General features: G+C 42.0%; 1 protein-coding gene across 1 annotated transcript; it reads left to right on the top strand.

Annotated features, from left to right (window-relative positions):
• The first annotated feature begins 2,580 nt into the window (after positions 1 to 2,580).
• LOC123774583 (uncharacterized) lies at positions 2,581 to 10,676 on the top strand. The gene is made up of 4 exons (XM_045768968.2): positions 2,581 to 2,700; positions 4,741 to 4,851; positions 8,753 to 8,827; positions 9,153 to 10,676. The coding sequence occupies exons 2-4, from the start codon at positions 4,800 to 4,802 to the stop codon at positions 9,323 to 9,325; spliced, it is 300 nt and encodes a 99-aa protein (XP_045624924.1). The 5' UTR covers positions 2,581 to 2,700; positions 4,741 to 4,799; the 3' UTR covers positions 9,326 to 10,676.
• The last annotated feature ends 1,099 nt before the right edge of the window (positions 10,677 to 11,775 follow it).

Below are 11,775 nucleotides of genomic sequence, written 5' to 3'. Positions count from 1 at the left end.
CACCCTGTCCTCCACCCTGTGTTACCCACCCTGTCCTCCACCCTGTGTTGGCCCACCCTGTCCTCCACCCTGTGTTACCCACCCTGTCCTCCACTCTGTTATGCACAGCGCTAACTCAACAAGACTGGTTCTTGGAGTACTTAGGTTTAAATGACATCAAATATATGTCCCGATCTTTTTCATGGGATTGTCTTTTTGTATTTTATGATAATCTATAAATCAGAACAATAGGTGTTTAGTGTTCGTGTTTTGGAACGGTCAAATTCTAGCATATTTACTGGACATTTTGTCAGGGCTCCTCGTGTGATAAATATGTTTCGAACGGCTGTCTGTTCTACGTTTAATATATAAGCTTGAATAATTTCGTAAATTGTTTTGTAGTCATTTGAATGTTAATTTAAGTTTTAGGCACCTTACTGTAGACTAATGTCATCTGAAGGCGTTCAGAGAATTATGATAGTTAATCTCCGGAATTCCAGACCTCTTATAAGAGATAAAGAAGCATGATTTACAGTCTCCAGTGAGGCGAAGTGGCAGGAATGACATGATTGAAGAATACAACTGGAGGAAACGGTATAATAAAGGGAATAATAATAATAAAGGGGTAAATATATAAAAACAAAACAGAACAGGAAACAATGGATACAAATTGGATAAGTTTACATTCAATTTACCGGTTGGATATTGGGATTATGAAAGCTAGCGGATACTATAAAGGAAGTAGGATCGCTGGATTATTTTTATCGTATGTTAAGTATATAAAGTATACGTGGGAGTTTGAATGGATATTTATATAGGCATTTTAATGTTCCCTTCATTATCATGTTCTTAATACTACTCCCTCTGTTGATACGCCTACAGCCCTACATGGAACCTTAACACGTGTTCGTCACGAGGTGACGTGTGTGTCCGCGTGTGTTGGTGATCGTTAGTTACCACGGTGTTGTTAACGAAACTTAGAACCGGTTAGGCTGATATTGATCTGTTGACCGTCGTAGCCCGGGACGACACTGTATCAGGACCCAAGAACACCGTGCTGAACTGGGGCGTAGAAGGGACGGGGAGGGGACGGGGAGGGACAGAGACATGGAAGAGAAGTGGAAGAGTGAGAGCTTAGGAAGGGATTGCAACTGTGTGCGAATGTGAACAAAGAGTCAAGGGATAATGGCAATGGAGGGAAGGGAGAAGAGTTGACGTGGGGTGATGATTAGTGATGATTAGCCAGAGGGGAAAGGAACTATCAGGAGAAAGCACCAAGCCATTACAACTATATATCAGAGGGAGTGAGCGACACGTGTGATAGAATAGCGTAGAGATGAGTAATGGGAAGTAAAAGTAAAGTGTTCTGAATGATTAAGAGTGGGCGGGAGTTCTGATTGGGTTAAAGAGGGGCGAGACAGGTGGGGTGGGGGTTGGGGTGGGGGTTGGGGTGGGGGGTTAGTAGGAGACAGTGACTGTAGAATGTTTTGTTAGGAGGAAGACTAGTGAAGATTCTGTTAGTATTATGTGTGTATGTATGCTCTGATGGTGGTGATGTGTGTGTATGCTCTGATGGTGGTGATGTGTGTGTGTATGCTCTGATGGTGGTGATGTGTGTGTGTATGCTCTGATGGTGGTGATGTGTGTATGTATGCTGATGGTGGTGATGTGTGTGTGTATGCACTAATGGTGGTGATGTGTGTGTGTATGCTCTGATGGTGGTGATGTGTGTATGTATGCTCTGATGGTGGTGATGTGTGTGTGTATGCTCTGATGGTGGTGATGTGTGTGTGTGTATGCTCTGATAGTGATGGTGTGTGTGTATGTATGCTCTGATAGTGATGTGTGTATGCTCTGATAGTGATGGTGTGTGTGTATGTATGCTCTGATAGTGATGTTGTGTGTGTGTATGTATGCTCTGATGGTGGTGATGTGTGTATGTATGCTCTGATAGTGATGATGTGTGTGTGTATGTATGCTCTGATGGTGGTGATGTGTGTATGTATGCTCTGATAGTGATGTTGTGTGTGTGTATGTATGCTCTGATAGTGATGGTGTGTGTGATATTCCAATCCATCCTTCTGTTTAGATAGAGATGTTTGTGTTTACTTTGTTAGTAATGTAGTGTGTGTATTTTGATAATTATGTTAGTGTGTGTGTGTGCCCTGAGAGTGAGATTAGTGTATTTACTATTTGTATTCACTAACTGTGTCTGCAGGATTGAGCTTTCGGCTCTTGGACGCCGCCTTTCTAACGTTGGTTGTATAATGTACTGATTCCTGACCAATTTTTCCTCATATTTACAACATATTTCCCTCTCACACACACATCCCCCAGGATGCAGCCAGTAGCAGCTGTCTAACTTCTAGGTGCCTATTTATTCCTAGGTGAGCAGAGGAATCAAGTGAAAGAAACTATACTCATTTGTTGCTTTCTCGACCTGAAATCAAACCCGGGTCAACAGGGGTACAAACCCAAGTTCGAATTCAGGGACGAGGCGGATAACACAGGGTGGAAGACAGGGTGGGCAACTCAGGGTGGAAGAAGGGGTGGGTAACACAGGGTGGAGGACAGGGTGGGCAACACAGGGTGGAGGGAGGGTGGGGCGCGTGGTGGCGCGAGCGACACAACATTACTTGGTGTCAAGGCGTCGGTGGAGGAGTAACGGGTCAGGAGGAGCCAGAAGTCTACGCCGCCCCGCCGGACCTCCCCCGTCACTCTGTGAGTCCTGCCTCCTGTCACTCTGTGAGTCCTGCCTCCTGTCACTCTGCCACACACCGCTCTCCACCGGCCAACACACTCCTTCCCCCCCCCCCCCTTCCCCCGTAACTCTCCGCTCCCCCTCTCCCTCTCAGCACCACCACTCACCACTCTCCACCTGTCCCCCCCCCCCTCAATGTAACCATTTTCTCTATACACTATTTCTATCACTTTAACCAAATGGTTGCCCCTTAGAATGCTAATCTGCCATCTGTTATACAAAGGTTAAAGTCTTTGGAGCCTTGGAGCTAAAGACTTGGAGCTGAATATTTCACATACACAGCCTTCGTGAAGGTTTGGGGCCGTACCCCTTACTTCATGGGGGGCACCGGGCCCACCCCGGACCCTATTATGTTTATTCTGATATAATCACCATTAATCGTGCAACGATTAGTGAAGCTAGCCCCAAGCATCAGACTTCCAGCCTCGAACAAACATTATTTCTTAGATTTTATTAGAGTGAACCCAGTTGTGCCCAGGTGTCACTCTTTCTCCCTTCTCTCTCCTTCTCTCCTTCTCTCCTTCTCTCTCCTTCTCTCTCCTTCTCTCTCCTTCTCTTCCTTCTCTTCCTTCTCTCTCCTTCTCTCTCCTTCTCTCTCCTTCTCTCTCCTTCTCTCTCCTTCTCTCTCCTTTTTTCTCCTTCTCTCAGTTCACGCAATATACATGGCCAGCAAATACACAACTTTACCATAACGTTATTTTTTCATTGTTACTTGATGCATTGTTGTAACAACGTTGTCGTTACTTTGTGTGTGATGAACAGCAGAAAAATCTGTTTAACAAACTCTAGGGACAGTCAAAACCCCATTTTAGACTTCATAAGCGTCGGTGGATGTTGCAATAAGAGCCAGTAATTCTTAAAGAAATACTTGGGGGGGGGGGGGCGGAGACGCCGACCCCTTATACAACTCATTCTCCCGTTTAGAAAGTATTTTTGTGACTGTGTCTACCATAGTACGAACATTGACGTACTAAGCAATTAGACAATAGTACTTTTGTACTATTCACTTTATAAAGACCGAGAAAAATGAAGTTTAAAACAAACTTAAATATTCCTAGGCGTAGTATAGCACACATATGTACTATGTTAGGCCTCTGATAGCGTATATCAGGCCTCTGATAGCGTATATCAGGCCTCTGATAGCGTATATCAGGCCTAAGAAGGTTAGGTTTGGTAAGTTTAGTTTGTCTTTGCAACATCAATAGAAAATCGTTTTCTTTTGTCCAAATTCAATAGTACCGATTTCTACTTTCTCATTGTGTTGTATGTCGGTATATGTACTATGGTCCTCATCCTTGCTATAAGTACTGCCAAAACAGGATGACGGGCTGGTGGTACTCCCTATGACGTCACAAATCATCATAAAGCATTGTATGAGACTAGCTGCAAGCATTTGGTCCCATCCTCAGGAAGAGAAACATTGTGTTTTTATTGATATAATACTAATGTTGGCATTAGTGAATCTACTTTCTAGAAGACAAATGAACTATCAGGAGAAAGTGCCAAGTCGTTGTGACTACAGCACTGGGAAGGGGTCAGGATAAGGATTTAGGATGGGACGAGGGGTAAAGATGGGGCCCAAACACTTGGACCATCGGGGATTGAACGCCGACCTGCATGAAGCGAGGCCGTCGCTCTACCGTCCAGCCCAAGTGGTTGGGCTTACTTTTCAAAATAGTAATACTATATTTAATTATAAGGCAATTTTTCACCATCATGGTATATGGAATTGAGTTCCTTCTAATGTAAAAATTTACGAATTTAGAGGGAAAGTTAATATTCTAATTAAATATTTGGCACATCTAAAAATTTTTACAACACAAAGGTAATTTTAGAAGTAATGCAATTCACCCATATTTACTACAATGAATACTAGATTACACCTATGTATATTTTTCCATTCAGTTCCTTGTGTTTTAGAATGCTAATGTTTTTCCACAAATTCGTATATATACATTAGTAATATTACCACAAGTAATGTAAAGGGTGTGTGTCTCCAGCAACAGCAACAGCAGCACTAAGACCACCACCAAGACCACCACCAACAACTACCACCAGCATGAAGATGATGGCTGTAATAGTGCTGATGGTGATCAACATTCTCCACACTGGTGAGCCTTCTCTTAAACCCTAGACTCCACCTCACAAACATTCACCTAAATATACTTAATTGACACAATATTTGTTTCTAACGTGTGATAATTCATTACATACATTCACCTCCCCCGAACTCCTACCCGTAAAGAGGGAGAGAGAGAGAGATAGATATAGATAGAGATAGATAGAGATAGATAGATAGAGATAGATAGAGATATAGATAGAGATATAGATAGAGATATAGAGATAGATAGACGTAGAGATGTAGATAGATGTAGATATGTAGATATGTAGATAGATGTGGAGATGTAGATAGATGTGGAGATGTAGAGATGTAGATAGATAGATATATATCTCTATGGTTGGAGAAATTTGAGCCTTTAAATTAGCTGGTAGAGGACATAGGGTAATAAACATTCCTGTTTGTGGAAGATGCAGTTATATTGAGAAGAGTTAGAGGTAAACAGATGAAGCTGATAAACTACAGGAAGACCTGCTGCACTGCAGCATTGATCATTACTGGGTTTCAATACAGATTAATTCAAAGTAATAATGATTGGTACGTTCGTGATAATGCCTGCTTGACCGAGCCTGTAAATCTTTGTGTTGCATAATCTATTTAATTAAGTTCCCATGAGCCTATCAGATATCATATCTTATTCAGTGAGATAATCACTTTACAATTACTTAAAAGGGTGCTATGCATCACCTAGTTGGGTATCACGGAAGACTTGTATATTACGATTGCAAGATTCTCTTAAGTTGAGCTCCAACTGGAGGAGTCTACGAATGCAGCTTCACGACAACTTACACAAGAGGCCTTTAAACTTGTTTTCTGGTTCTATGGTTTATGTTATCACTTTGAAGAAAAGTGTGTACGTTTAGTGAGGGCGGCTCAGAGCTGTGTACACTACCGTCAATCTCCCCTTAAAAAACAAATTCAGTCTTGATTTTGTAAATACTTAGTAAAGTCCCAGGGGGACAGAATTATCAAGTACTCCACTTGCTGCTGTTCCCCTCTAATGCTTTTTACATTTTCTACCTTCCTTCATTCTGTCTTATCGCAAAATCCTTATCCTCATACCCTAAGTGCTATATAGTCGTAATAACTTAGTGATTTCTTCTGTCACTTACCTTAACTTTTAGGAAGTCCATAATCCAGTATAGTATTTTGCTTTCTGTGCCGTGTGCTATAACTTTCCTCATTAATCTCTCGTGCAGAAATGTCCAGAGTCTTATAAAATCAAGATAAGTAATAGCTTAGTTTTTACCGCTGTCCTCTGCTTTAAATACTTTTCAAGAGGAATGAAGTACATTTGTAAAACAATAACGCCAGCTAGTGAATCCTTGCTGCGAGTTATGCAATAAATTAAGATACAATATAATGAAGAACTCGGTTTTCTATTGGTGCTACAAGCAATTTCCTCAATTGGTGCAAGATTAATTAATCTGTAGTTACAATTGGAAATACGATAGACGTATACGATTCCTAGATGCTGTGGAACAACTCCAGAATTAGCCGAATTTTCTTAAGAAATTTGTAAATGATCTACTGAGCTCTTACATAAAGTAAATATCTCGTTAAAGACAGCGGATTTATTTTGTAATAGTTTTATTGGTTTTCAAATCACAACTTTTATCAAAAGTGTTACCTGTTGTATTTTCCACACTTGTATTAATAATGTCAACTTTGGGTATTGTGCCTAGGTTACACTAGAGAATACTGATATGAAATCAAGTTATCTATTCTATAATGTTGTTAATTTTCTTCTATATCAGTTCAATAATATAAACAGGATTTCAAAGGCCAAATATTTTCACGAACTTATGTTTGCTATGATTTATACCATTCTTCAGCAGTTTACTAAGCTTCTCAAGCTGTCTTAACTTTATAATCTTTCTTTTCTTACCTCTTCTTGTTTACATATTACTACTCTGACGAATATTTCAGAATGTTGTCACAAATTCGTATTTAATATACAATTCCCGTAGTATGGGACAGAAAACCTGCAATTAGGCTTGAATCGATGTTTCCACTAGTCGACCTTACCTAGTCGACCTTACCTAGGATGCAACCTTACCTAGTCGACCTTACCTTGGATGTAACCTTACCTAGTCGACCTTACCTAGGATGTAACCTTACCTAGTCGACCTTACCTAGGATGCAACCTTTCCTAGTCGACCTTACCTAGGATGTAACCTTTCCTAGTCGACCTTACCTAGGATGCAACCTTACCTAGTCGACCTTACCTAGGATGCAACCTTACCTAGTCGACCTTACCTTGGATGTAACCTTACCTAGTCGACCTTACCTAGGATGTAACCTTACCTAGTCGACCTTACCTTGGATGTAACCTTACCTAGTCGACCTTACCTAGGATGTAACCTTTCCTAGTCGACCTTACCTTGGATGCAACCTTTCCTAGTCGACCTTACCTAGGATGCAACCTTACCTAGTCGACCTTACCTAGGATGTAACCTTACCTAGTCGACCTTACCTAGGATGCAACCTTTCCTAGTCGACCTTACTAGGATGTAACCTTTCCTAGTCGACCTTACCTAGGATGCAACCTTACCTAGTCGACCTTACCTAGGATGCAACCTTACCTAGTCGACCTTACCTTGGATGTAACCTTACCTAGTCGACCTTACCTAGGATGTAACCTTACCTAGTCGACCTTACCTTGGATGTAACCTTACCTAGTCGACCTTACCTAGGATGTAACCTTTCCTAGTCGACCTTACCTTGGATGCAACCTTTCCTAGTCGACCTTACCTAGGATGCAACCTTTCCTAGTCGACCTTACCTAGGATGCAACCTTACCTAGTCGACCTTACCTAGGATGTAACCTTACCTAGTCGACCTTACCTAGGATGCAACCTTTCCTAGTCGACCTTACCTAGGATGCAACCTTACCTAGTCGACCTTACCTTGGATGCAACCTTACCTAGTCGACCTTACCTAGGATGTAACCTTACCTAGGATGCAACCTTACCTAGTCGACCTTACCTAGGATGCAACCTTACCTAGGATGCAACCTTACCTAGGATGTAACCTTACCTAGGATGCAACCTTACCTAGTCGACCTTACCTAGGATGCAACCTTACCTAGGATGCAACCTTACCTAGGATGCAACCTTACCTAGTCGACCTTACCTAGGATGCAACCTTACCTAGTCGACCTTACCTAGGATGCAACCTTACCTGTTCGACCTTACCTAGGATGCAACCTTGCCTGTTCGACCTTACCTAGGATGCAACCTTACCTGTTCGACCTTACCTAGGATGCAACCTTACCTAGGATGCAACCTTACCTAGGATGCAACCTTACCTAGTCGACCTTACCTAGGATGCAACCTTACCTAGTCGACCTTACCTAGGATGCAACCTTGCCTGTTCGACCTTACCTAGGATGCAACCTTACCTGTTCGACCTTACCTAGGATGCAACCTTGCCTGTTCGACCTTACCTAGGATGCAACCTTACCTGTTCGACCTTACCTAGGATGCAACCTTACCTAGTCGACCTTACCTAGGATGCAACCTTACCTAGTCGACCTTACCTAGGATGCAACCTTACCTGTTCGACCTTACCTAGGATGCAAACCTTACCTGTTCGACCTTACCTAGGATGCAACCTTACCTAGTCGACCTTACCTAGGATGCAACTTTACCTAGTCGACCTTACCTAGGATGCAACCTTACCTAGTCGACCTTACCTAGGATGCAACCAACAAAAGAAGTTGTCTAACCTCTGGGTACCTATTTACTGTTAAATGGACAGAGTCATCAGGTGAAAGGAAGCATGCACAACCATTTCTGTCCCGCCCGGGGATCAAACCCAGGATCTTCGCTTGTGAGTCGAGAACGTAGATCACTATACTACAGGAGCCATAATAATGATCTTTACCTCAGGGGAAGCTGTAGAGTGCTACGACATCGATATCGAGGAGTGTGGAGGTTCCTGCTTCACTACAGTCAACCAAGGGAGTGAGTGGACTTGTACTTGTGTCATGTTCTATATCCTGCTACACGCATCTACCACTTGAATATGCACCCAACTCTTCTGATATCTTAAAAACATTGAGTACTGCTGCATTTATATATTTTCAACAATATGTACATAAAACCATGAAAAGAATGCGAGACTGGCGGGTCAACATGAGAGGGAGAGGAAGGGACGAGGCTGCACCGCCAGCAAGGAGCCTATAGCCTATCGTCCTGCGCCGTATTTCCATACCATGCTTATGGAGCATTTATAAATATTATAACAATTTTATTTAATAATTTTTGTTAATTATTGTCTTTTCAACAGAGGATACAACGCAAGGCTGTCTTCCTCTTATCCAGAGCGATGGAGACACGCCGGATAATTTTGGCTTCACCATTACAACCTATTGCAACAGCGACTTGTGCAACACTGGTCACACTACTTCGTTAAGCTACGCCGTGCTCCTTCTGGTCCTGGGGCTCCTGCTGCGGATGTAAACTACGACTGAAGAAATACCTTAACGTCCAAGTAACCTATTGATTAGTAAGACTTAATATCACATCGTTCCAGTTGTATCAAACCGTTCAAAGCCTAACCGTCGTGAACCAGCTGCAGTAAACCAAGAGTTTGAGATTCGCTTCGCTGCACCAGCTGGCGAACTTCTCAGCGTTTTATATACATAAACCATACGAAGGAAAATGGGCTGATATGCGCGGACAACCTTGAATGGACCCCAAGCCTACATGCAACAGAAAATTCCTCACCCCTGAAGGATACAAACCCAGACAGCCAGAGGCTCCATGCCCCCATGGCGTATCCAGTACTTTCACCACTACGCCACAACGTACTGGACTGGTGAAAGTACGTAACACGCCAAGTACATGGAGCCTCTGGCTGTCTGGGCTCGCATCCTTCAGGAGTGGGAGAAAGTGCAAAAGGCTCTTTGTATATTTTAAACTCTGAACTGTAATGTAAATCCTGATCTTAAACGCTGCAACAGTGAAACAGGTAACGGAGCAACAAGTACCGCAATATCCGAACTTCCAATAACATTGTTCCACATGAATTTCTTCTGCACGGCCAACAAAATGGAGGAAAGAGCCCTAAAAGAGATCATTGAGAGGAACGTTACCCCAAGTGACGTCGACCAGAAGATAAAACTAACAATATACTGCAAGAGTAAGAAAACCGCCAACCTGCTAATGAAGAATTCTCCCGACACCAAGAAAAACGTCTTGAAAGATACCAACGTTGTTTCACATACCCGCTTGGGGATTGTCAGCCCTAACGTTCTCAGTATATAGGCAAGACGACAACGTCCCTCTCCAAGCGATTAATAATGCACAAACAACAGGGCTCCGTCAAGGAACACATAATCGCCACACACACAACCAGGCGATCACCAGAGATATTTTGATAAGCAGCTCCGAAATAATTTATAGATACAATGACAATAGAAGATTAGACATCAGTAAGGCGCTGCATATCAAGAAATCTAGACCATCTAAAACCAACCAGATAATATAACGGTTACACGCTACCCACTTCAGAACCCCGGGCCAACGCAGAGGCAGGACCGAGTGACCCTGCCACAGGAACGGAAGCAGCCAGAAGAGCATAAGCTGTCAATATGTCACTCTATATTTATACATTTAAGACCTTATCAATATGCCCTATGTAATGTCATTCATCCATATGTTACCTATTCATCTATATGTTCCTAACCACCTCACCATTAGAGGGTAAAATCTGGTGCTAAGCACGTTAGAATTTGTCTTTGAAATTGTAAGGAGTGACCTGGCAAATCGCATCAATAGGCGTCAGACCCAATAAAAAGTCAAAAAATGAGCTTTGGAGAGTTATTTTTTCAACTTACTGCTTTAGTGAAGAAAAACATAAGATTTACCGGTTTGATTCGTGCCAGAATCATGAATCTAAATCTTTCTGCCGTTTTCAACGAAATATGTATAAAGGACTGCTACCAAAGTATACTGCTACCAAAGTATACTGCTACCAAAGTATACTGCTACTAAAGACTGCTACCAAAGTATACTGCTACTAAAGACTGCTACCAAAGTATACTGCTACTAAAGACTGCTACCAAAGTATACTGCTACCAAAGTATACTGCTACTAAAGACTGCTACCAAAGTATACTGCTACTAAAGACTGCTACCAAAGTATACTGCTACTAAAGACTGCTACCAAAGTATACTGCTACCAAAGTATACTGCTACTAAAGACTGCTACCAAAGTATACTGCTACTAAAGACTGCTACCAAAGTATACTGCTACTAAAGACTGCTACCAAAGTATACTGCTACTAAAGACTGCTACCAAAGTATACTGCTACTAAAGACTGCTACCAAAGTATACTGCTACTAAAGACTGCTACCAAAGTATACTGCTACTAAAGACTGCTACCAAAGTATACTGCTACTAAAGACTGCTACCAAAGTATACTGCTACTAAAGACTGCTACCAAAGTATACTGCTACCAAAGTATACTGCTACTAAAGACTGCTACCAAAGTATACTGCTACTAAAGACTGCTACCAAAGTATACTGCTACTAAAGACTGCTACCAAAGTATACTGCTACTAAAGACTGCTACCAAAGTATACTGCTACCAAAGTATACTGCTACTAAAGACTGCTACCAAAGTATACTGCTACTAAAGACTGCTACCAAAGTATACTGCTACTAAAGACTGCTACCAAAGTATACTGCTACTAAAGACTGCTACCAAAGTATACTGCTACTAAAGACTGCTACCAAAGTATACTGCTACTAAAGACTGCTACCAAAGTATACTGCTACTAAAGACTGCTACCAAAGTATACTGCTACTAAAGACTGCTACCAAAGTATACTGCTACTAAAGACTGCTACCAAAGTATACTGCTACTAAAGACTGCTACCAAAGTATACTGCTACTAAAGACTGCTA

This window comes from Procambarus clarkii, chromosome 51 (assembly GCF_040958095.1).
Source record: "Procambarus clarkii isolate CNS0578487 chromosome 51, FALCON_Pclarkii_2.0, whole genome shotgun sequence".
NCBI classification, from domain to species: domain Eukaryota; kingdom Metazoa; phylum Arthropoda; class Malacostraca; order Decapoda; family Cambaridae; genus Procambarus; species Procambarus clarkii.
Note: the sequence above shows the minus strand (reverse complement) of the source record. Positions and strands in the feature narration are given on the sequence as shown.

Bases quoted from the DNA above. Each gene is read 5' to 3' on its own strand.
- LOC123774583 (XM_045768968.2), top strand. From the start codon at position 4,800: ATGAAGATGATGGCTGTAATAGTGCTGATGGTGATCAACATTCTCCAC. The intron at 4,852-8,752 runs GTGAGCCTTCTC...TCTTTACCTCAG, and splicing joins GATCAACATTCTCCACACTG to GGGAAGCTGTAGAGTGCTAC. The intron at 8,828-9,152 runs GTGAGTGGACTT...TCTTTTCAACAG, and splicing joins CACTACAGTCAACCAAGGGA to AGGATACAACGCAAGGCTGT.